Source organism: Nothobranchius furzeri, chromosome 14 (assembly GCF_043380555.1).
Source record: "Nothobranchius furzeri strain GRZ-AD chromosome 14, NfurGRZ-RIMD1, whole genome shotgun sequence".
NCBI lineage: Eukaryota > Metazoa > Chordata > Actinopteri > Cyprinodontiformes > Nothobranchiidae > Nothobranchius > Nothobranchius furzeri.
In genome coordinates, this window is record NC_091754.1 from 16,652,602 (window position 1) to 16,679,543 (window position 26,942).

Below are 26,942 nucleotides of genomic sequence, written 5' to 3' on the forward strand. Positions count from 1 at the left end.
ACACACACACACAGCCTGAAGCGCAGAATACGGAATGCAGAATATCAGCAGGGGAACAGATTGAGACAGAATGTCATGCATCTGTGACAGTGTGTGTCCTGTCACTGTGACCTGATTGATCATACGCCCTGGCTATTTGAACAAGGGAGATCTCCGTTTGGCTGACTGGTTAGCGCGCGTGACTTTCACCCGTGAGTCTGGGGATTGAATCCTGATTGGATCTTTTTTTTTTATATATCTGCCACAGATCTCTCTGAAGAACTCAGCATTGACGGCTTCAGCAACGCTGTGCCACTCCGTGGATTTTCTCTTATTTGTTTCGCAAAAGCACTTCCTTTCATTTCTCCACCTCACCCACAAGTACCTCAATTTCTGCTTCTGTGAAATAGCGCTTCCTTGATCTACGGTCGCCATCGTCATTGGCGGAGTGCTGCAACAGCCGGCTTATGTATATGCATGAGATCCACAAGGCACTTTGCATTGACTATTTATGGCAGTAAGTGGGCGTAGTGAGGGCGGGATGTGACTAAAAAGCAGCTGAGAACCTTTCTAGATAGTTTCTGATTTATGAAGCTGTGCGTACGCCATGTTTGATAGATTACAAACCTACTTGGCGTAATAACATTTTTTTTTTTTGCTGAGCCTAAGTACGGTTTTAGTAAGGATTCTACGCAATGTTTGATAAATGAGACCCCTGATGGTTGAAACCAAAACGTGCTGGATACTGGCCCTCGAAGCCCGGAAATGAATAGCCCTGGTATTTATCACGTAGACTGTAATTAATCCAATGGGTAATTCAACTAGAATTTTGAGTGAACACTATGTTCACCATATCTGGCAACATGTTAATAAATGTATGAGGAGACATTTACGACATGCTGTAAGTGGCATGACATTTAAGAAACGCAGAATGTGTGTTATTTTAAACACAATAACCATCATTAGCATGGTGGAGGAGTGAAATGGAGTCACGGCAAGAGCCACTGGAGAAATGTCACCGGGTGAATCGACACCCACTCAGTGAAAAAAATATCTCCCAAATGGCTCTGACACGACTGCAAATGATTTAAATGGACATATGAGTTCTTAACTCCACTTACTTACTATGTAAGTAACTCAAGAAATGGAAAACTTCTTGTGCATCATTTGTTCTTTCATGTAGATTCATGTATTGATTTTTTTATGCTTTTTATCTGAGATTTGTAATTTTTGTTTGTTGGGTTTTAGTGTCTGATGTCATGTTGGTGTTTGTTTCAGCTGGTATACTCACAGATGCTCTGTCACGAGACTGTCTGGCAATACTGAGAGGCTGACGGCCGTCTGGTAGAGCTTCTGAAGGTCCCCAGAAAAAAAGAAGAAAGAAATCAAACAGAATGCATATATGAAATGTCTCTCTTTGGATTGGACGGATGGCGTCATGATTAAGATTATTAGAATGTTGGAACATCATAGATTCAAGATGTAGGGGAGGGGTTGAACTCAATCACCTGTGGGTGGTTTCCCCTTTAATGTTTGTTCTGCACACACTTGGCAAGAAATCACACAGAATGGAGGATTTTGTATTATGTAAGTCAACCCTGGAAATTAATCTAATTGGGGCAATGCAGCAACAGACTGAGCTTTCATCATCGGTGACACAGAAATTTGATGCATCAGGGGGAAAAAATGAGGTGCAAACTGCCTCTGGGATAGAGCAGTTAAAGCTTTTATGTTTAAGCATCATGTTCTTGGAATTAAATCAGACATTGGCAGTTTTGAAGCTAGGGTTCACAGTTAAAAACAAATTTAGTATCTTATTAAATGCTTAAATTTGACTACCCTGTTCTATGAGTAAATAGGTAATCGTTCATAATTTATATTTCCCCTACATCCCCTCCCCCGGCCTCTAAAGCAAGACGAATCATTTACGCGAGCCAAGAGCATTGACCAATAGAGTTGCGTATTCATGAGACGGAGCTGTCAATCAATGATAATGCACCGCAGTTCCTACGTGCACTACAGGGTAATGCACTTACACGCAGTCAGCTTAGGATACCAAGCTAGCTTGAATGCAAACCCAGCCCGCATTGAATTATCGTTGATCTGTAAACTTCAAGCTAACTATAGAAGAGGACGGTGGGGTTTATCTTTTGTGTATCGGAGCTAAGTGATCAGCGTAATGTTCAACCTTATGCTACACTAGACCAGGGGTGCCCAATCCTGGTCCTGGAGGGCCGGTATCCAGCACATTTTAGTGGTTCCTCTGCTCCAATACACTTGATTCAGTGGTTGAATCACCTGTGCAGCAGCTCATCAGGCTCTGCAGAAGCCTGTTAATCACCTGCTGATTGAAATCAGATGTGTTGAAACAGAGTTAAAACCAAAACATGCTGGAAACCAGCCCTCCAGGACCAGGATTGGGCACCCTTGCACTAGTCTATTGTTTTAGCCTGTTGTAGCAGGGGAGGGCTAGCCGTGATTCTTGCCAGTCTTACATGTTTACCTGCTTGAACTCTACAGATTAACAAGTGTTTAGGAGGTTCTGTAGAACCCAATGGAGACTGAGGAGATAATTCCATGGTTAGAATCAGGTTTCTGAGCAGGAACATATCAAAAACATTACTTGTAGATTAGCGCTCCAAGGCTATTTAGGGTAAACTAGAAAATCTAGTTTTACAGAATCTATTTCAAAGTACCTCCACTGGCACGGGGTCAAAATACATGTTGGATTTCCTTCCTGTATATATGCTCAGCAGGGTTCCTTAGAAAACTGTCAGCTTGTGGAACTCCGGGTCAGAACCAAACAGGGTGAAGATGCTTTGAGCTACTTTGCTGCTCACTGATGGAATCCGCTTCCTTATGAACTCAAATGTGCCTCAACTCTTGTAACTTTTAAATCAAAATTTAAAACTTTCATGTATTCAGCCTTTGAATATACTGCACCTTCTGCACTGTAACTGCTCACCCTTTATCTTGGGCTTTTTCTGATTCTTAAATCTGAAATTAGTGTGTTTTTTAATTGTGCTGTCACGTTGATTTTATTGTTCATGCTATTCTTGCTGATGGAATGCAAACTGAATAGCCTCTGTGTATGAAATGTGTAAATAAAGCTGCCTTGCCTATCTGTGTGTGCGGTATGAGGCATGACTTTTCTCTCTTTCCTGAAAGGGAGAAGGAGCTTTCGCCGTTTAAATTTGAAAATCTCCTCCTCTTCTCCATGGCGCCATACTTCAGACCCCAGCTTTAAGGCAACCATTGGTTTGAATTTACAGTTTAAATTCAATAAACTTTTAAATGATATTGAAACTTTGGAAACAATAGTGACAAATCAAACACCAGAGCACGGTGAAGTATTAAATCATCAAATTCTTTTCCAAAAATCAATAAAGATGAAAAAGTCAATTCAGCATTAAAAAATGTAAAGGGTCAAGGGTCACCTTTCTGCCAAATCACCCCTTCAAGTACAAAGACAAATAAATGTAAAACAAACAGAAAATAAAATGAACACTGAATTAGGTCAAATGAAACATTTTTACAAGTGAATTTTATTATGAACAAAAACAGTGGCACCAACAAAAAAGGAAAATAGGAAAACTTTGAAAAAAATTTAAAAAAGTTAAATGAACATCAAAGGAAATGCAAGACTGGACGATGATTGCAATGGGAGCTGGTGTTCTGATGAGTCCCAGAGAAAACACCGGCTGTGTGACAGACCAAAGCATGTTATCACCTGTGGGTCTCCTTCTGGGGCAGGAATGATGCTGGGTGGGACGTGTCTGGCGCACTGCTGGCTTCATGAAAATCCTCTTGGACGGAGAAAGAGTCTGAGTCTCTACTTTTTTGGTAAGCTCCGCCTTCTTTATGAGAGCTACATTATCAGAGAAAACAAGGCCAAGTGACTCTTACAGAAAGACGCTGCAATGATTAGAAACAGTTTTTGAACTTTTGGTAATATCTTAACTTTTCTAAAACAAAACCCAGCTATCATGGTGGAAATATTGCAGAAACAAGTTTAATAACCTTTTTTCTTCTTGATCTCTTCCCGGGGTATATAGGTGGGTTCTTTGCAAACAGGTTTGCGTTCAGGTGTGGAGATCCGTCCTTTATTTCGCACTCCTTTGGTCTTGGGTTTAACAGGCTTGTCTTGTTTTTCTGTCATCCGTTGTTTGTTCTGGACCACCTGCGGCTTCTTGACTGGACTAAACGCCTTTGGTAAGGGCTCAGTATGCTCTGTTGCCATACTCTGATCATCATCTGAAAAAGAAAACAACATTAAGATTAAAAATTTGAAACAGCAAAAAAAAGAAGTAATAAGAACATGTGAAGACAATGGATTAATTAGAAGGTTTCACCTTGTGTGTCCACCCAAGAGCTGTCCAGGATGGAGTCGTCTACTGTGGTTTCATCTCTGTCATAGCTTTCTGTGGGTCCTTCTGTATCAACAGTCCGAGCCTCCCTTCTTGGGGATGCTGGTGTTTCGGGAACGTCACCGATTTCCTCTAGACTAGCGTCCTCCATGTCTGCTTCCTGGGCCAACTCAATAGACTCGTCATCCTCTTCCTCTTCTTCTTCCTTCTGAGTGGCAACACCAAGAGCTTCTGCTTCAGGCAGAGCAGAGAATCGGACACTGTGTCCTGGTTCTTCAGCTTCGTCGATCGTCTGGACCACAGTGATGAAATCGTCTTCAACCATGACCACTGACTCAATGGCAGCCCGGGTTTCTGGTATCTCTTTTGGCACCTCTGCACCTTCCTTCTTCATCACATCATCATTACTCTTTGAGCTTATATCATCATCTTCAGAACAATCTTTGGAAGCTTCTTTTTGCAGGCTTGCTTCTACTACCTGATTTGGAACGACATCGTTCTTCACGGCCATTTCCTCTTGCTCTTGCTTCACTTTAAGTTCCATTTCTATTTTTTCCCTCTCTTCATTTTCTTTTTCCGTCTTCTTCAGTTCCTGCTCTACTCTTTCTCTTTCTAATCTTTCCCTCCTTTCTCTCTCTTCTTGCTCTTTTTCTCTTTCTTCTCTTTGTTTCCTCTCTATCTCTTCTTTCTCTTTTACTTCCCTTAACTTCCTCTCCATCTCTTCTTTCTCTTCCCTTAATTTCCTCTCCATCTCTTCTTTCTCTTCCCTTAATTTCCTCTCTGTCTCTTCTTTCTCTTCCCTTAATTTCCTCTCCGTCTCTTCTTTCTCTTCCCTTAATTTCCTCTCCATCTCTTCTTTCTCTTCCCTTAATTTCCTCTCCATCTCTTCTTTCTCTTCTCTTAATTTCCTCTCCATCTCTTCTTTCTCTTTCTTCTCCTTTTCTTCTTTCTCCTTTGTTTCTTTTTCCTCCTGCTCTTTCCGCTCTCTCTCCTTCTCTTTAAGCTCTTTCTCTATTTTCTCTTTTTCCAAACTCTCTCTCATCTCCCGATCCTTCTTTTCTCTTTCTTCCTTCAGTATCCTCTCTGCCTCTTCTTTCTCTCTTCGCTCATTCTCTTCTTTATCTTTTATTTCCTTTTCCAGCATTTCTGCTTCTTCCCTCTTTTTCCTTTCTTCCTCCTTTACTTTCTCGGCTGCTTCCCTTTCTTGTTCCTCCTTCGTCTTTCTTTCTGACTCCTTCTTTTCATCTTTGCTTATTCCTAACACAGGTGAAACAGATCTTTTGGGGGAACCATACACTTCTCTTTGTTTGAGTTTGGAGGGCGAGAGTACCGGTGAGAGGAGCTTGTCATCTTCTATATTGCTCTCCACTGATGAAGTAGGGGAAGTTTTTACTGGTCTGGCAATCCTGTCCTTAGCCATGCCAGTGAGCTGGTAAACATCCTCTGCATCCACCTCCTCATAGGCCTCTTGGTGTACCAGCTTCACCTTTTCTCTGAGCTCCTGCAGTTCTCGTTCCTCTTCCAGACTCAAAGGCCTGTCCTCCATCTCTAATTTGCGGATCTGCCTTTCATAGTCCGCTATTTCAGTTTCCGATGCAGATGCTTCACCACTAGCTTGTCGTTCCATCTCACCTATTGACCTATCGCCTTCTTCTTCTAGAGTCACAGTCACCATTGGTGTCACAAAGGACTCATTTGGCTGAGCAACAATTATTTCCGTTCCTAATTTTATCAGTGGATCGTTTACAAGATTTTTGTTCTGCTCATCAGCAGAATCTTTTCTCTCCTCTTGCCTCTGGTCAACATCGCTGATTCCCAATGTCGGGATTTTGTCTTCCAGAGACGAGTCCCTCACTGCTAATTTTCTTGCCTGCTCAGCAACTTTCTCCTCCAAGACAGAATGGGTAAAGGCTTGTGCAGGGACATTTATAGGGCTGAGTACATCTGCAGGGGATGGCATGGGCCCTGAATATTCACTAAAAACACAATAGCCCATCTCTTCTGATTGGCTTTCACTCTTTCTAACCCCAGGACTCAGTTCTCCTGAAGTTAGGTTGGCCAGAGGGTCATCGATGAGGAAAGGAACATCAGCTTGGAATGATTTTCTTCGCCCCGTGTCTGGCTCTGCATTGTCTGAAGCTAGTCTGGAGCGGGCACCAGCCAGGTCAAGCAACTCTGGCAAGTCTTGCGCCATCACAGTGCCATTTTTGTCAGAGAGTTTAGGTGGCTGAGGTGATTCTGGAGAATCTGGTTCAGGGCTGGTATTGGTGGTGGGCTCAGCAGTCCGTGGAGGAGATGAGGAATCAGAAGTCACAGAGGCTGCAGTCTCCAGGATAAGCGGCGGGAATGATGGAGTTTTATCTGCAGAGGGCGTAGTAACTGGATGGTAGTCGGCTGACTCATCTAGACTTCCACTTGTATATGACATGATGTCTGTAGCAAGTGGGGAAAAGGTCCTGGGTCGACCTTGCCCCGTCTGATCTGTTGCTCCAATGGTGATGTTGAGTGAGTAACTCCTCTGCTCTAAAGCCAGTTTACCCGGGGAAAGTCTGCATTCATTACTTCTGTCAGGAACCGTGAATGGTGGAGTGTCTGTTACAGAACACGTAGTTATTTCAGTTTTCTCCTTAACTTCAGCTAATGTGCTGTAACTGATCTCCTGAGACTTGGAATCGCCTGTACTTTTGTTTTCTCCGGCTCGACTAAGTTCGTAATATCCCTCCCCTTTACAATGGGAACTTTCATCAACCTCCATAGCTGATGTTTCAAAATACGCAGACATGCCAGATCTATCTCTGGTATCTGTTGTCGAGTCTTCCTCTTGACCTTTGACCACGATTGAAGAAAAATCAGAGGGAGCACCAATGCTGCTGAACTCCACCACCTCCACTGATGGCTGTTTTTCCGACACGGTGATTGGTTCTCCGTATGTGGGCTGAAGTGTCACAGGTTTGGATGAGTCTTTGGCTTGATTTTGAATATCTGGAGGTACGAAGGATGGCATTTCCATGGTTGGACTCTCTGGCACAACTCGTTCCCCAGCGAAGAAACTTTGCACCTGAGGCTCAAAAAACTCTTCTGGACGTTTCTCTGATCCAATGCTGTCGGGGCTGATGGACCCACTGTCGTGCTTGTCTGAGTCCATCTTCAAAGCTGTAAAGATATCTGTAAGTTGACTGCTTCATAAACAGAGATAAATAATGCCTAGCATGCCGTGATTTAGCTCATTTTAAGCCAATGACTAGTGAAGCTTTCACGGAAACAGGCAGAGATCTCCTGGTGAACTTACAGCACAATGATACAGCCATCACGTAAGAGTTACGGTGAGATTATCGCTCCACCAAGTCACAGATGGATGAGAAGAATGAGATGATGCATGATGGAGCCGGCATGAGGCAACTGTAACGGATTTATGGAAAACTGATATGACAGATTGGAGGAATACCCATGCAAGGAACATCAGTCACAAAAAGGCATTTCTGTCATTCTTTGTATATGTTTGGGATTCTTTGGGAAGAAACTCGTGTTTCTTTTTATAAACACATAAAATACCAATATGTCATCCAAAAATGACAAGCATCTTGTTAGTGAATGACAGTTAAATGCTATTTGTTGTAACTAGAAAATGAGAATAAAAATAAATAAATAGTATTTTTGCTTATAGACTCTTGTATTTGTTAAGACGTGATTCTAAATAAACCTGTATCAAACAAAGAGGGCTGTTCAAACTCTAAATACTAAAAATAATCAATAAAATGAATGATGTACAACTATGATTAATGGTAACAAAGAATATGTAGCACTGGCATACCAGCACCAAGCCATTATGTGTACACATAATGAAAAAACTGTAAGCTTATAAGCTGGTAAAATTAAAAAAGCACCGTTTAGCACCACTTCACATGAATATATCAACACGAAACGGCCGGCCCCAAAAAACAAGAGCAAGTAAAATAAAAGACAAGCAAAAACAGCACAGTAAAACCAGGTTGTTAAAGAAAAGGTGGCTGTTTTCACCAACAAGACTGTGTTGCCTTGCAGCCGCAGCAGAGCGCAGAGGATTATTTGCCATTCCACTTGAATTATAATGCTTAAGGTATTTGCTTCCTTGTGACACAACTTGCCTTCTAATAAAGTGGATGAAGCAGAAACATGCAGACAGGGAGAGCAGAGGGCAGGACACACCTGTCTCATGGCTTTCCTCACCCTCTGCTTCCTCCTCCTCTCTGTCCATAGAGCTTTCTGCAGCAGCACTAACTGCCTCAGACTGCCCCAGGTCTACATCCTGGGCCTCGTCTATGGCTTCTGTCTGATCTAAAGGTTCAGCTTGGGGGCTGTCCAGCTCGGGCTCGTCCCCACTCCACTGCTGCTCATCAAGAGCTGCCTCGGATTCTGCTGCCTCTGCACTCTCCTCCTCATCATCCTCTTCCACCTCCTCCTCCTCGTATTCAGCTGTAAGAGCCTCCATGGTCTCTTCTTCTCAACACAGGGTGAAAGGGGGGGACACATTAAGACTACAGGCAACACAGACTTGGGTTATGTGAGAACACAACTTATGAGAGGATACTTTCAGCTCTGTGAAAAGACAAAATAAAGATTTAATATACAAAGTGTTGTACGATGCGTGGTTTGGAAAATGTAGCAGAAAATCTATTCTGGATACTTTTATTTTTCTTGCACACATAATGGTGCATCTCAGATCAATCTTCTGTGTAAATTACATCATTATTTCCAATAAGTGCTTTTAATTAAACAAGTTTCCTGCTGTAAGAGGGCTGCCTGTTCCTATTTTGCTTGTATCAACATTTCCTCCTTTTGGACATGCTGGGTATTTGTCCTGCTGATGGAAGAATGTAACTGAAGATGGTGGTCTACATAAAAAAAACTAAAAATCAAAAAGAATTTTGTTTCACAAAAAAATGTTTGATAAAGTTCGTTTTAATTCATGATAAATCTGTTTTAAAAAATCACTACAATTGAATACAACAAGGAATCTAAGTCACGCCCATCTTCCTCCAGACACTTGGGTCCCCCTTACTTTTCCCACTTGTGGATTTCACATATGATGTCTGTGAATTTTAAAGACACATTTTGATGCGCCAAGACAGCACTTATTTTTGGAGAGTGGCAAAAGATATTTTAGGTTATGTGTGAAAACATGTAGAGCACTCAAACCGCTCATCTCACCTAATTTACATCATCAAGCCAGACATGAAGATGAGGAAAAGAAAAATGGCTGTAAGTTTACTGAGCTTCGAATTTCTTCTTCCAGGATGAAAGGAGGATTAAATGTGAATAAACTACAATAAATCTGGCTGTATATGCGTGTGTGTGTGTGTATACAGTATATATATATATATATATACATATATGCCTCATTCTTCACTGACAAAGTTGCAGCTATAAGCTAACAGTTTGCTCAATTCAATTCAATTCAAAAATACTTTTTTAATCCCAGAGGGGAATTGATTGCTGCCCACTCCTGAACACTCGCCACCACAAACTACTTCTAGCCCAACCATCTCAAGTCCTACTGCTTCATTTTCCTCTTTTTCCCCTCTCACTGAGTACTGTGTGTCCAAGCTTCTCACGTGCAGCCACCCTACTACATGCCCACTCGACCCCATTCCGACTAAGCTGCTCCAAGCTATTGCTCCTACAGTAGCCGCAGCAGTCACACATGTGATCAACGCTTCACTGACATCCGGTAAATTTCTCACCTCTCTCAAGCATGCTCAGGTTAAACCGCTGCTAAAAAAAAAACATCTCTTCCTCCAAATCATGTGGAGAACTACCAACATATATCTTTCTCCCTTTTCTGTCCAAAATCATTGAAAGGGTAGTTTTCAAGCAGATTACAGAATACCTCTCACAAAACTGTCTGCTTGACCCTTACCAATCTGGGTTCAAAATGGGCCACTCCACTGAAACTGCTCTGTTAGCAGTGACTGAATCCTTAAAAGAAGCTAGAGCGACTGCCAAATCCTCATTGCTTATCCTGCTTGACTTATCGACTGTATTTGACACTGTCAACCATGGCTTCCTTTTGTCCACACTCTCTAGCATGGGCATCACAGAGAAAGCACACACCTGGTTTGAATCGTACCTCACAGGACGATCATTCAGTGTATCTTGGCTTAGACAATCCTTTACCGTGCACAATCTTGTCACAGGAGTCCCCCAGGGCTCTGTACTAGGACATCTTCTCTTTGCCATATACACCACCTCACTGGGTGAGCTCATTCGATCACATGGCTTCTCCTACCACTGCTATGCAGACAACACCCAGCTCTATCTGTCATTTCCACCGGACGACCACACTCTCTCTGCACGAATATCAAACTGTCTCTCTGACATATCAAAATGGATGAAATCTCACCATCTCCAACTCAGCCTCTCTAAAACTGAACTACTTGTCATCCCAGCAAAAACATCTATACAACACAATATCTCAATCCAAAATGACTTCCTATCTCTGGCTCCTTCAAAGGCAGTTCGAAATCTGGGTGATGTGATTGATGAACACCTGACCTTTAAAGATCATGTTGCCTCTGTTGCTCGTTCATCCCGCTTTACGCTGTATAATATACGAAAGATCAGACCATACCTAACACAGCATGCCACCCAGCTCCTGGTGCAATCTACTGCCATCTCCCGCCTCGATTACTGCAATGCCCTTCTAAATGGTCTTCCAGGCTGTACTGTGTACTGTGCGTCTGGTCTTCAATCAGCCAAAAAGAGCACACATCACCCCTCTGTTCATTGAGATCCACTGGCTAACGCTAGCAGCATGCATCAAATTCAAATTGGTAACACTAGCAAACAAAGTTCGAGATGGTACGGCTCCCATCTACCTGAATCCTCTTGCAAAGGCTTACGTCTCGGCCCGGCCGCTCCGGTCATCACAGGATCGTCGGCTAGCAGTGCCTACACCACACTCAGGACAATCCAGACTCTTCTCATGCATCGTTCCACAAATGTGGAATGACCTAACAAGCACTACCAGAACAGGGGCTTCCTTTTCGACTTTTAAGAAACTCCTGAAGACCCTGCTCTTCAGAGAGCATCTTCTTAACTAGCACCCTCCCTGCACTCGTCCCCCCTCTCTACTGTCCACTCCTTGTTCCTTCCTCTCCATGATTGATGTCAAGTTGTTGTTATTGTTGTTGTTAGCCTCAAGAGCAACATGCCGATTATTACTTGTAAGTCGCTTTGGACAAAAGCGTCTGCTAAATACATAAACATATACATATATATATATATATATATATATATATATATATATATATATATATATATATATATATATATATATATATGTATATATATGTATATATATATATATATATATATATATGTATATATATGTATATATATATATATATATATATATATATATATGCATATATATATATATATACATATATGCATATATATATATGCATATATATATATATATATATATATATACATATATATATATATATATATATATATACATATATATATATATACATATATATACACATATACATATATATATATATATATATATATATATATATATATATATATATATATATATACACACATATATATACACACATATATATATACATATATATATATATATATATATATATATATAGATATATATATATATATATATATACATATATATATATATATATATATATGTATGTATATATATATATATATATATATATATATATATATATATATATATGTATGTATATATATGCATGGTCTGATTTGCTGTCTTTTTGATTTTCAAATTTTTACAAACATATCTCAAATTACATGACAGACAAAGTAACACACATAATTATTTTTCATTTAAGTACAACATGTGTGATTCGGGGCATAAGGGTTACATCCATGTTTTGTTCAGGGGAAATTTAGGGGAGACTAAGGAACAGGCAGTTTCAACTGAATCGAAGTATGATTGAACTTCATTGGGTTGTAACTAGACTGAATGGAACAAAAGTGAAATGGATTAAACTGGACTTTTTTTTTTTTTACTTTCACTGTTATTGGCTATAAAAATACTGGTTTAAAATTAATAAGTGTATAAAGCGCCGGAGCATGAGGCTCAGATTTTTAAGCTATTGTCTGGTGTGTGTGTGCGTGTGTGTGTTTGTGTGTGTGTGTGTGTGTTTGTGTTGGAGCTGAAAGTCTTCCTTGTTGTCACAAACAATATTAAACCAGTGTATACTCAGGTATAGTACGCTAAAGGCCCGTTTCCACTATCGGAACTTCTGGGCAATTTTACCGGACCTTCGGACCTTTCTGGCATTTACGTGTCGCTTCAACAAACTTTCCCAAAAGAACCATTATCTGGCCCATGATGTACTCATAAATGGCCCAGTAGAATGACCGGGCAGGAGCTGTTACTAACTCGTGTCAATTGGTTGTAAATTAGTGGGAAATGATGGGCAGACGTAGCCAAACAACCAGCATTTGCTGTTATAGTAAGAGTGACGGATAAAGCAAATGGAAAGAAAAGAAAATAAGCAACAGTTACGGTGCTGTAAAATTGCCTTTTCTAAACCATCCATCCATTTTCTTGCGCTTATTCGGGGTCGGGTCACGGGGGCAGCAGCCTAAGTTGAGAATTCCAGACTTCCCTCTCCCCAGCCACTTGGGCCAACTCTTCCGGGGGAATCCTAAGGCGTTCCCTGGCCAGGTGAGAGACATATGGGCCATTCCCATCTGTACCGGGTCGGCCCGGGCCGGGTAGCCCCAGTCGGCCCCAGCCTGGCCCGGTTGATTCCACACATCCTTGCCTTAAGCCCATGTGGGCTGATTCTACCCACCAATCAGAGGTTTGCTCTAATGGAAGGTGTGAATTTGCTGTCAGCAGTGTGTGTGTTGGCCCTGGTCGGCCTGAAGCAGACCACCTCGAGAAGAGGGCTGAGAATGAGCCTCGGTTGGCCCGGAAAAATACCAGGCCACCCAGATATGTAAACAACCTACGCTACCCGGCCAGGGCCGACCCGGTACAGATGGGAATGGCCCAATAGTCCCTCAAACGTTACCTGGGTCTCCCATTAGGTCTCCTCCCCTTTGGACGTGCCCGGACAACCTCACCAGCGAAACGTCCAAGAGGTATCCTAACCAAATGTCCGAGTCACCTCAACTGACTCCTCTTGATGTGGAGAAGCAGCAAGTCTACTCCGAGCCCCTTCCGGATGACCAAGCTTCTCACCCTACCTCTAAGGGAGAGCCCAGTCACCCTGCAGAGAAAACTAATTTCGGCCACTTATCCGCAATTTCGTTCTTTCGGTCACTACCCAAAGCTCATGACCATAGGTGAGGGTTAGGGTTCTAAACACCTTTTCTAAATGTGGTGGAAATGTGTCTGCAATGCCATACTTTTGGCCACTACTTTTGGCTACAGAGCGCCATAAAAAAAGTATGCTTCTTTTGGTCATTGAACACCACTTTTTATGTCACACAGACACTCTCCCAGTCCCCCTAATAGATTAAATTATCCATGGACTCATTTTGTCACCAATCAGTGATGGCACTTCCTGCTGAAACAGTTGCGATATACCGACGTCTTAGCAAGGTCCTGAAAGGGCCGCTTTGGCATGGAAACAGCAGCTGAGAAGACCAAGCCAGCATATTTTCCCTCCCTGAAATTTCCCGGAACTCCAATAGTGGAAACATGGTTCTAGTAAACAAGGGTTTATCTTGATGTAGGATCACAAATACAAGTCTGACTTTGGTGAGGAGATTTGTTTTGTGCATATGTCTGAGATGGTCACAAAAAAGGTCATTTTCATGTGTCATCAGAGTCAAGACGTGGGCCATGTGGTCTTACTGATGTGAATGTTTACTGAATAACTCACAAAAACAAAATAGTCATATTTTTAGGACATCACACCTATGCAATGAGTTTACAGCATGGTAACCACAGCTAGTGATGGCTTTTTATAAAATATGGATGAAAAGAAGGAAAGAAAGTATGAACATTCAATGAACCGGTCAGATTTCGAATGGGCAAACATTACGAGGACACACAAACCAAACACAGTGACAGACAAATAGACAAGCTGACGGACGGAGAGACGGGAGGAAAAAAAAGAGCAAGGGATGATGGAAAAAAAGTGGAATCACAGAAGGAAGGAAACAAAAGAGTGAGGAGATGAGAGGAGAATGACAAAGAGGAACCATGCGTGGTTCACCTTCAATCTGTCTAAAGGCCACGGCGTGCCCAGTGGGGCGAGCGCCCGAGTGCGTCCACTCAGGGCTGAACAATGGGTGCTCATAGTACTCCTCGTCGGAGTGGTAGGGGTCGTCCTCGGGCATGGAAACTGAGATGGAGGGGGCGAGGAACTTGCACCTCTCCCGAGAATTTTGGAAGCGGCGGAGAGGGCCCGCTTCCTCCTCATCCCCTACATCTACGAACAAGACAGACACAAGGAGAAGAACTGCAGGGAAGTTTGGACAAAGACTGAAAGAGAGTGTGTGAAGAGGAAGGCGAAAGAAAAAAATGGGGAAACAGACAAAAAAATGGACATCTTAAAGGGAATTTGACAAAAATGGTCAATTTCAGATTTGTTGAGAGCATTGCAACATTATTTGGCCAAATCCTCTGGTGATCGCTGTGCAAAGTAAAAATAAATCCTTATCTGATTTAAGTATTAATGATGTTGGAAGGGTCAATTTAAATAATTCAGTATTCCCATCTTAAACATCGGTTAATATAAAATTTAAATAATATCTAAAAAATTGGTTGGTCTAGATTATATGGTATGGTAAGTCTTCAACAAAAAACTGTTTAAGATGAACATTTTTGATTTGCATAGTTGAAGAGAGAAACAAATAAAAATACATTCTGAATTGGCAAAAAAAAAAAAGTCTGAAAACAGTCACAAAAAATGGAAAAAGTAAAGGAACACACAGCAACAAGTAGACAGTGACAAGCTACTCAGGTATCAAAGCATCAAGGGGCCAGCCTTCATCTGCGACCAACAAAATCATCATAATTCATCTTTTCAGGTAGAAATCTGCACCACTTCATAAAAATAAAACCATTTCTTAAAAATTCTAACAAAATATACTTTTACACAACGGCAACTTTACTTTGCAACAGTAGAATCATAAAACCAACTAAATCAAACCTCTTCACTACAGTTTCCTAGATCCACTCAGTGGAACAGTATGTACTAGGGCTGCACAATTAATCGTTAAAAAATCGTGATCTCAATTCATACTTGTATGCAATTTCAGTCCCAAATGACATCGGTCTAAAAAATTTTTTTTAAAAGAACAAGAAGAAGATGACAACAAAATTGTACCCCATTTTGATCCGGGACAAAATCTGCACGTAAACAAGCGCTCCGTTTTTCTCCCTCAACAGATGACAACGACAGAGCCTTATACCATGTGATGTACACGACAAGATGCAGAAGCCAGCTGGTAGGAAAGAACAACAAGAACATGCAGAATTTTGTTCAAAATTGTTATTGCTAAAAATATTCAAAGGTTGTGTACGTAAAAGACAAGAGAGACATTTATTGTTTTTATGTTCAGTGTTAGACAGGTGGCAGACCAAGGCGGGAGCCTTGGCGGTCCGATCCCTGGACAAGAAAACTGGTTTTTGGGACATGGAACGTCACCTCGCTGGCGGGGAAGGTGCAGGAGCTTGTGGCAGAGGTTGAGCGGTGCCGGCTAGATATAGTCGGACTCACCTCGACACAGACCATTGGCTCTGGAACCCAAGTCCTTGAGAGGGGTTGGACACTCTCCTTTGCTGGAGTTGCTCCGGGTGAGAGGCGGGGGGCTGGGGTTGGCTTTTTGTTAGCCCCAAGACTCTCCGCCTGTGTAATGGGGTTTACCGCGGGGGAAGAGAGGGTAGATTCCCTGCACCTTCGGGTCGGGGAACGGGTCCTGACTGTTGTTTGTGTTTATGGGCCAAATATCAGTTCAGAGTACCCACCCTTTTTGGAGTCCCTGGGACGAGTGCTAGATAGTGCTCCATCAGGGGACTCCATTGTCCTGCTGGGGGACTTCAACGCTCACATGGGCAATGACAGCGTGACCTGGAGGGGTTTGATTGGGAGGAACGGCCCGCCTGATCTGAACTCAAGTGGTGTTTCGTTATTGGAATTCTGTGCAAGCCGCAGTTTGGCCATAACGAACACCATGTTCGAAGATAAGGATGCCCATCGGTACGCTTGGTACCAGGGCAGCCTAGGTCGCAGGTCGATGATAGACTTTGTAGTCGTATCATCTGACCTGCGGCCGTATGTTTTGGACACCCGAGTGAAGAGAGAAGCGGAGCTGTCAACTGATCACCACCTGGTGGTGAGTTGGATCAGATGGCAGGGGAAGATGCCACGTAGACCTGGCAGACCCAAACGCATAGTGAGGGTCTGCTGGGAACTCCTGGCAGAAGAACCTGTTAAGACGGTCTTCAACTCCCACCTCCGGCAGAGCTTTGACCACATCCCGAGAGCAGTGGGGGACATTGACTCCGAGTGGGCCTTGTTCCACTCTGCGATTGTTGAGGTAGCTGTTGCTAGCTGTGGTCGCAAGGCGGCCAGTGCCAGTCGTGGTGGCAACCCCCGTACCCCCGGTGGACACCAGAGGTTTGGGGAGCTATCAGGCTGAAGAAGGAGGCCTACAGGGCGTGGCTGGTCTGTGGGTCTCCGGAGGCAGCAGACAGGTACCGGATAGCCAAGCGGGGTGCAGCAGTGGCAGTTGCTGAGGCAAAATCTCGGGCGTGGGAGGAGTTTGGTGAGGCCATGGAGAAAGACTATCGATGGGCTCCAAAGATGCTCTGGCAAACTGTCCGGCGCCTCAGGAGAGGAAGGCAGCAACTCGCTCGCACTGTTTACAGTGGGGATGGGGAGCTGCTGACATCAACTGAGGCTATAGTCGGACGGTGGAAGGCATACTTTGAGGTGCTCCTCAATCCCACCTATGCGCATTCCGAGGAGGAACCAGAGCAGGGAGGCCTGGGGATGGACTGTCCAATCTCGGGGGCAGAAGTTGCTGAGGTAGTCAACCAACTACACAGCGGCGGAGCCCCGGGGGCAGATGAGGTTTGTCCTGGGTATCTCAAGGCAATGGATGTTGTAGGGCTGTCATGGTTGACACGTCTCTGCAACATTGCGTGGTCATCGGGGGCAGTTCCTGTGGAGTGGCAGACCGGGGTGGTGGTCCCCATCTTTAAGAAGGGTGACCTGAGGGTGTGTTCCAACTATAGGGGGATCACACTCCTCAGCCTCCCTGGAAAGGTCTACTCCAAGGTACTGGAGAGGAGGGTCAGATTGATAGTTGAATCTCAGATTGAGGAGGAGCAATGTGGTTTTCGTCCTGGCCGTGGAACTGTGGACCAGTTCTATACCCTTGCAAGGGTGATGGAGGGGGCATGGGAGTTTGCCCAACCAATCCACGTGTTTTGTGGATTTGGAGAAGGCTTATGACCGTGTCCCCAGGGGCACCCTGTGAGGGACGCTCCAGGAGTATGGGGTGGGTGGCTTTCTGTTAAGGGCCATTCAGTCCCTTTACCAGAGGAGCGTGAGTTTGGTCCGCATAGCCGGTAGTAAGTTGGACCTGTTCCCGGTGAGGGTTGGACTCCACCAGGACTGCCCTTTGCCACCGGTTCTGTTCATTACCTTTATGGACAGAATTTCTAGGCGCAGCCGTGGTGTGGAGTGTGTCGAGTTTGGTGGCAGGAGAATCTCGTCTCTGCTTTTTGCAGATGATGTGGTCCTCCTAGCTTCATCCAGCTCTGACCTTCAGCTCTTGCTGGGTAGGTTCACGGCCGAGTGTGAAGCGGCTGGGATGAGGATCAGCACCTCCAAATCTGAGACCATGGTTCTCGACCAGAAAAGGGCCGCTTGCCAACTCCGGGTCGGGGGAGAGGTCCTACCTCAAGTGGAGGAGTTTAAGTATCTCTGGGTCTTGTTCACAAGTGAGGGTAGGAGGGATCAGGAGATCAACAGGCAGATTGGTTCGGCATCTGCAGTGATATGGACGCTGAGCCGATCTGTCGTGGTAAAGAGGGAGCTGAGCCAGAAAGCCAGGCTCTCGATTTACCAGTCGATCTACGTCCCAATCCTCATCTATGGTCATGAGCTTTGGGTAATAACCGAAAGAACAAGATCGCGGATACAAGCGGCCAAAATGAGTTTCCTCCGTAGGGTGGCCGGGCTCAGCCTTAGAGATAGGGTGAGGAGCTCGGACATTCGGGAGGGACTCGGAGTAGAACCGCTGCTCCTCCGGATCGAAAGGAGCCAGTTGAGGTGGTTTGGGCATCTGGTCAGGATGCCTCCTGGATGCCTCCCTGGGGAGGTGTTTCGGGCATGTCCTGCCGGCAGGAGGCCCCTGGGTCGACCCAGGACATGTTGGAGAGGTTACATCTCCAATCTGGTCCGGGAATGCCTTGGGGTCCTGCCGGAGGAGCTGGTGGAGAAGGCCGGGGAGAGGACGGTCTGGAGCTCCCTAGTTGGGATGCTGCCCCCGCGACCCGGACCCGGATAAGCGGAGGAAGACAACGACGATGACGATGTTCAGTGTTAGCTGTTACAAAGTTGACGTGCATATAATACGTGCAATAAATATTTATATCGGAAAAAAATTGTGAGAAAATCGTGATCTCAATTCTAAGCAAAAAAATCGTGATTCTCATTTTAGCCAGAATCGTGCTGCCCTAGTATGTACTGACCCAAAGATCCATTGAATTTCCAAATAACTACATCTTCCTACAGCTCTGATTGGTTAGGAACAAAGCTTAGCCACTGACTTTTGCTAAAATCGTTTCTCCAGTGCTATAGTCAATAAACCACTAACATGTTAACTTGAAATAAAATATCAAGCTGCCTTTTGAAACAAAAAGAATATTGTTTAATTTATTTCCTTTTTTTACTTGCCTATTCCTTTTTCAGCTCTGCTTCATTTAAATCTGGGATGTGTCCAGGGTGTGGCCTGGGGTAGCACATGCCAACCTTGGAATCTGATTGAACAGACCACTGAATTACCTTTAGATAGACTTGTCCACAAAAAGCTTGGGGTAAAAAAAAAAGGATAACCACTGGTGCCACCCATGCACAAAGAAGTGCATTACCTGGGCCACCCCATTTTAAAAGATCTGGGCACACCACTGATTTAAATGAACATTTATGGCAACAAACCTCTAACTTGTGGCCTTAACCCAACACAGGAAATAAAAATATGTATTTTTTTTGTAGACAATTGCCAAAAAACACAACACAGTGGTTACAGATGGAAAACAAAATAAACCTCAAAGAACAAATAAGAAGTTGGACGAGTACCTAAATCGAGTGTCATATTAGTGCATGTGGAAGACAGCAACGTGTGGGGGTTAGAAAGAATAGTGAATGAATAAGAGTAAGAAAGTGTTCATGCATCTGGAAGGGTCTTCATTCAGGATCAGTGATGGTGACAATGAAGGTATGGTTTCAGGTGTGTGATGAAGAGGATGCTTAGGAGATGGATGACAGGAAAAAAGATAACGTGTTGTTATATTTAGTAGCTCTGGCATGTTTCTTTAGCGAGTTTCAATGTGTTCCCTAAAAGTGGGGGTATGTCTTGGACTAGTGGGGAGCAGCGCTAGTACACACCAGCACTTAAATGTGTTGCTAATGCTAAAACTCCAGAAGCTATAATGAAGGGGAAAAAAGATAACCATAGTTGTAAAGATTAGAAATTATTTTGTGTTTTATTATTTATGATGGCCTACCTTGCTCCAAAGGATCAAAGTGCTCAGCTGCAGGTGAAGGGGGAGGGGAGGGAGGCAAATTGGTGGTATCTTCGACTGTAAAGTTGTAAAGTTGCAAACCAGAAGATAAGGTAAGAAATAAGCGGTAAAAATAAAAATAGGAGCATCGTCCTTCATCACATTAATGTAGCAGGTGTGAGAAATGCTGACTCAAAGTGATCTAGATTTGTGTCTGAATCACAAGAGGGCTGCAGAGTTTGCTCTGGCCCTTATCCCATGCTAGCTCATATGGAGGTTCATTTGTAGCCGATAGTGTGCAGCCCCTGCACAGGTGTGCCTCACCTGACGGCAGCCGCTGAGTTTCCTGTTCCCCCTTAAGTACTGCCACTGCCTCTGCCGTCACTTCTTGCACAATCCGTGCAGACACTTGCTCTGGAAAAAAATAAACAGGCACACCAATTACCCAAGTCTGAACAAATATTCTTCATATTTCCTTATATTTTGTGCCCCATTTTGGTCAAGAACCAACATTGGGAAAGATTTTAATGTGCTGATCATAGGATCTTTTGTGGGGACCTTTTCTGGCTGGACCAATTTAGATGTGGCACACACTAACACCAAATCTGGAATGAAAGCGGTCTGGTTTCCACCAAGCCCCCACAATGCGGCTCAAAAATTGGTCTCAACCTGGAAGTACCAAAAATTGCAGTTCCACCCTCATCCGCTGGGGGCTGGTGTCAGAAGCGAGCAAATCCTCATTGACTCCCATGTTAAAAATACCAATTTCACAGCAGAAATAAACATGTTTACAGCCTGGTACCAAAACATGTTTTTTGTTTAAATTATCTAGTTTACAATCATGACAACTCTGAGGGGGGTGAATTTTTTCTCACTCTTCTAAGTGTATTAAAAGTCTGAAATTCTGTATAATTAATGAGCATCCGACCCACGTGACCACATAGCTAGCTCCGTGGAAAGGTCTCAGTAGAGCCTCGGTCTGGCTTGGAAACTGCTCCGGGATTTTGAGTCTCTGTGTTTGTGTATTCTTGTTTGGATATTTTTTGTGCAATTGTTGGACAAAATGACTTGATGTGGCTTTAATTGCACTAATAGAGCGTCCAAGGAGTCTCCACTTCATTTTTTTCTGTAAGTAAAACTATATTTATGTATTTTAGGTCACTGCCGAGCTGAGCTTAGATTTTAACATGTACTGTTTAACCATGAAATTTAAATGTAATAGGGTAAAACCCAGTGCATTTAACATAATGCTGCACTTTAGAAAATGGGTTGAAATATAACATGTTGGTGGAGCTGGGTTCCCACTATCGGCTTGTCAAGCTCTGGATGGAAACCGATGTTTTCCACCCGTTCTCCACTCCCCGCAGCTTGGCGCATCTCTGTCTGATCGTGGCTTCTGTCTGCTGCGCGGGCTGCCGGCTTGTGGAGCTCTGGGATGGAAACCTTTCCACCCGGTTCTCCCCAGCGGCAGCTCTGCACATCTCAGATCGCCGCGGCGCTTGTCTGCTGTGTGGCTGCCGGCTTGTGGAGCTCTCGGAGACCTCTGTGTTCCACCCGGTTTTATCCAGCGGTCAGCCCGGCGTATCTCTAACTCAGAAGCTCTGGTGTTGTGCACAGTTAACTCCGGTTGTAGCTAGGTTGCTACCTCCGTTAGCTTAGCTCCCACCTCTGCGTTAGCTTTGGGTTAGCTTCAGGTTAGCTTGTAGCTAGTTCGACCGGGTGTCGTCAGTTGATCCCAGCCTTACAGCCCCACCCTCAGCTCCATCTCTCTTCCCTTTTGTGGAATTGTCTGGGCTTGACGGAACCTGTGACACGGTCAAAATGGCGGTGGTGGCCACCTCCCATTTTAGTACAAAAACATTATTGGAGTCTATGGAAACCCATTGTCCATATATGTATGTCGATGGTTTCCACACAGCTTCTGGAAGAACTGCCATTCACACTAGCCTCTTTTATAAAACACACCATGCCGGCAAATTGGCGTAATATTACCGCAATGGTATGTCTATAAACGCGCCATGCCGGTATGGCGTTGCACGAATTTTGTGGCATTTGTTCCGCCTCGCTTGGTAGTAATATTGCGGTAATGGTCTGTCTTATGTGCACTGGCGCAACAGAGGCAGATGTCATGATGACGTGGGGAGTTAATGCTGAGCTCCGCCTGGCAATTTATTGAAAGTGAAATTAAACACAGGTAATAAGGTTTGCTTTTTGAACAAATACAGCTGACATGGCAAACTGGAGTGCCGCAGCGCTCCACGAGCCTCTCCGTTAGAGCTGAAGCTCAGATCACCAGAGGCTGCACAGAGACTGATGGGACAGACACCTTTAGGAGCTGCTTGTTAAAAAAAACTTAACAATCACGGCTTCAATCGCAATAAAAAGCAAGTTATGTCCAAGATAAACAGAAGTCTGAGGCAGCACAGAGGCCACCCTCATACCCCCTTTATACCGCCATCACCTAATTTTTTATAAAATTGCCACGATTGCGCCACATTATCGCCACGGTCTGATCTTATAAACTACCTTTATCCTCCCCAGGGAGCTGAGGAAAATCCCGTTTTGCAAACGCTATGGTCCTCTGCGCTGAAACTCTCTGGACATCTGCTCCCACAAGAGCACCAAGTGAATAGAATGTTCACACTATACGTTTAAAAATACACCTGTAACTATAACGTGAACTACCATGCACTGAAAACTGATGCAACAAAGGTTTTATTTTGAAGTATACCATATGCACCTTGCTGAACTACATCTAACTTCCTGTCTGGCTCATGTCATTTCTTAAACTTCATGACAATCCACATGGCGAGTTCGTGAAAATTGACTTCTTGCAGAAACTTTCCAGAGCTCCGCATCCGGATCTGCAATGCACCGCTTCAGTGTGTTCGGTCAGATGATCCCTTTGAATCGCTTAGTTCAAAAGTAACTCATGAGGTGAAAATATAGGAAGCCAGGCAGCAGTTCTTCTGTAGGTTGAGAGGAGATGCATGGAGATGAGAGACAGACAGGACAGAAAAATAGTCAAGTAAAAAACAAGAAAACAAAACAAAGTGTTTGAAAAGGAAAATGTAGATTTTTCCCACTACACCTTTGACCTTTCTAAAGCAATAATTTATAAGCAAGAACTATTTACATAACTGATACAATTCAGATATTGTATTCCACCCCCCATCTCTGATGGAACTAAGGCGCCACGGTACCTCAAACTGCCATTAGCAGGCATGTGGGTTAAACGTCTCGCCCAAGGATACAATAACAGGGTGGGCGCTTAGCTCCTCTGCCACAGCTGCCCTGCACTAGATGTTAAACTGGGAACTTTACCACCTATATGCATGTTTAAAAATTCCCCAGACATGAGCTGATTGTAACCAAAACCTGATATGCACTGCAGTGGTGCTTATAGAAGTGGCCTGTTTTAGTTTCTTTTTTAATGCTGCTGTTTCAGGATGTTTTTCTATTCAGCCTCACCCACACATAAGCTCAAACATCCCCCACAATCACACACACACACACACGCTTCTTCCGGGAACACTTAACACTGCCCACCCACCAACTCAAAGCAGCCTTTCCCTATTCTCAATAGCAATGACAAATTTATGTGTCGTGTGTTTTTCTGCGTTTCCGAAGGGAAAAATCTTTCCTTCTAAAGGTGGTTAACTGAAAATGAAAGGAGATGTCTTCATGGTAAATTCACTCAGGTTGGCTCCGTCACACAACAGACCCCGGAACTGGAATAAAACGTACATTAGTGTGAAATACTCACAAGCTAAAAAGGCTATTTTCAATTAATTATATTTTCTATAGATTTTAATCAGAAAAGCATGCTTTTTTAAATGGTATAGAGCATGTGCAGTGGAACACATTTTTCCACAATATCAAACATTGACAAGAGTTATCATGCAACCATTATATCCTCAATTAAACATAACAAAACTGAGCAGCTGGAGAAATGAGAGCAGATTTAGGAAGGTTGCATTAGGAAAGGTGCATCTGATCAAGATGGTGGAAAGACCAGTTTCTGTTGCTGTAGGTCAGATTTGCTATAGAAGCGTTAACAGTTGTGATGGCGATTTCCTCACCTTTAGCACACAAGCCATGTGTTTGCTGTATTGTTACAGACACTAGTGTTTTCTTACGCTATGTTACAGTCTTAAAGCGTTCTAGGTTAATGGAGAACACACACACTTCAGCAGCATGCTGGTGCAATAAGCTGCAATTTATGCAGGATCTAGTCTACGAATTACCAAAGTAACTGGTGACTAATCGATGATCAGAATAAGGTCACATGTTCTAATGGCTGGTGAACTAAAAAAACACATTGAACATTTTTTAAGACAAGAGGAAAAAGAGCACATCGATGCAGGATCATTTAGACACAAAAATGTCAGCAAACACACAATAGAAGAACTATCCGTGCACTCAAAGCTCCAAAATACCAGACTGAATACTTTCACCTTCTTTTCTCTGATTAAAAACCATTTTCATTTCATCTCAGTAGCATCATTCATCAGTGCTAAATAATGACACAAAGCTTTTTACTTCTGTTAGATTTTAGACTTAAACATACTCTAGTTTTATTTTAACGTTCGTCAGTTAACCACAAGCAAAATAACGTATCTTGAGCGAGTGTCTAAAAACCACATGCACAGTGCAGCAAGGAAAATACAACCTTGTCAGATCCATAAAGCTGTCTGGAAGTGATGAAAACAAGCCTGTTTTCCCTGCATCAGCACTTCTGCCAGTAATGTCAAATGACACAGCAGCTTGTCTGTCTCTGGGTTTAAGCAGCAGAAGAAAAAAAACGTTCCCTATAAGTCACTCCGATGTGCACAACATTTGCACTGCATCTTTTTCCCTAAGTCTACAATAAAAATAAACAGAATACACATCCATCTCTCTCTCTCTCTCTCTCTCTCTCCAAATAAAGCATTACCTTTATAACACGCAGGATGAGAGCTCTTCCTTGCTGGGCTTAGAAACCCCAACTAAAGCCCTGAGTCAACACCAAGCTCATCCAGACAGCCACACACACACACACACACACTGAAGGACAGCGAGGGCACAGAGAAAACAGCAGTGATACTGGAGTTGATACCAGCAGGCAACTAAAATGTATAAGGCATGTGGTTGCCATAGCAACAGACTGGCGGGCAACTGACTTGGGTGCATCTGTAATTCAGAAGTGAGACACATGTCAAAGGCTGTTTTAGCTACAGTCTCCACAGAAGTCGCCCAGATGTAAAAACCTTGCTGTGACAATATTAAGGGGAAAAAAAGTTCAAGGTTGTACCAGATCAGCCTTTTATATGACAAAAGGCTTGTGTTTTGTCATTTATCAGTTGTCAGTCTTTTTGTATTACTTTACAAACGTGTGCAATTGCAAATGCGTCTTTTAGACATTTGGAGAGCTCTGAACCAAACGATGGCAGTGTTTATTCAGCTCCATCCGTATTCCATAGAACAATGGAAAGTGCACAAAGTCAGGATTGGGTCCCAATGAATTTGACAGCTTCATAAAGTCAAAAGTTCAGTTCATTTTTTTCAGTTTCCGTCCCAAAGATAAGAAAAAAATTACACTTCGCATCAGTTCTGAGAAATCCTGGAAAGCAGCTTATTATTTATATCTTAATCTAGATAAGACTAAGTCATAAGACTAAGTCCACCATCTCATCCAGTTAAACGGGATCACAAGTTAAAATGGCCATTGTGTATATAATGAGTTAATTAGAAAACAAATAATGCGTTACTTAAATTCACGCGTTTAACCACAGCTTGCGTTTGAATGGAGACGGAAACTTGTGTCAGTGCACAATTTCCTGGTGCACAGATTACACTGATGCACACAACAAAGCTGGGTCGTTTCTCATTATGCAGACTTTTCTGAAATTGTGTACTCACATCCTTGTGATAGTCAAGGATGGTCCGAGGACAGTACTGTATTCGCTCAAAGTTCCCGGATATGTTCTTGCCTCGCCCATTGTATTAAGGATGCATTAATTTAACCTTCTGCAGACTTGAGACAGCGTAACCCACAATGCATTGCAATGCAAACATTATACTCCAAACATCAAAGGAGAAAGCTTATAACTGCTGTGTTTTGTATCAGAAATACAAGTAAAGAAATATAAAGTTGTCTGTTATTGTAAATGATTGTGTGTAACCTGTCAAACGTGCTGTGTGTATTAGTTCTTTTTTGTCACGATAAAATGGACTAACTAGTATATAAATGATATGTATTCATTGTTATTTTGTTATTTAAGGAACAAACTAGACAAATTTTTTTGTCAGGTCTTTTTTTCCCAACATAGCATAAAGCTGCACTTGTTGCCATGATGCAACGGAGTACAGGTCCTTTCCAAATGCTGTCCTCATACTCCCATATTCGGCAGAACAGTCTTTCTGCTGTACTTACCAAGAACATACTTGCCAAGTACACGAGAACGTACTAGCGCGCATGAGTATTAAGAAACGGCAAATACCCAAGGACGCTAGATGACGCTAAATGACACAGACATCAATTATTGAAGTAAGCCTAATCTCCCACAATTCATGCAAACAGTAACTCTCTCTTTTTCTATTAAGTCAATCGTTTTCTCCCCTCCTCTTCTTCATCACTTTCCCTTGACCACTTTTAGCATGGCTGACTGACTTTCAACTTTTTTCAAGGGAAAGTCAAGAGGACAATTTTGTGCTTCAGTGGTTCTTGTAGTGACTGAGGAGCTTTTCATGGGGCGAGAGAGCTCACTGAAACCCAGCATCAGCCCTTACCGCTGCCCTTCCTGCCCCACTCATCCCACACTCTGCCCTGAAAAGAGGCTGAGTGCTGCAAAGATGCATGCATGTTGGTAAACAGACAA

General features: G+C 43.2%; 1 protein-coding gene across 9 annotated transcripts in view; it reads right to left on the reverse strand.

Annotated features, from left to right (window-relative positions):
• Positions 1-26,942, reverse strand: part of map2 (microtubule-associated protein 2) — a 108,224-nt gene that overhangs the window by 25,436 nt on the left and 55,846 nt on the right. For 6 of the 9 annotated variants that reach the window (XM_054747038.2, XM_054747039.2, XM_015975843.3 and 3 more), the window contains exons 5-12: positions 20,407-20,496; positions 20,086-20,160; positions 14,558-14,773; positions 8,532-8,822; positions 4,332-7,499; positions 4,000-4,233; positions 3,710-3,847; positions 1,271-1,332 (exon numbers count right to left, since the gene is read on the reverse strand). In XM_054747038.2, the coding sequence (XP_054603013.1) occupies positions 1,271-1,332; positions 3,710-3,847; positions 4,000-4,233; positions 4,332-7,499; positions 8,532-8,822; positions 14,558-14,773; positions 20,086-20,160; positions 20,407-20,496 (4,274 nt within the window). The remainder of the gene's footprint in view (positions 1-1,270; positions 1,333-3,709; positions 3,848-3,999; positions 4,234-4,331; positions 7,500-8,531; positions 8,823-14,557; positions 14,774-20,085; positions 20,161-20,406; positions 20,497-26,942) is intronic. The other 3 variants (XM_054747040.2, XM_054747041.2, XM_054747042.2) reach the window with 3 other exon arrangements.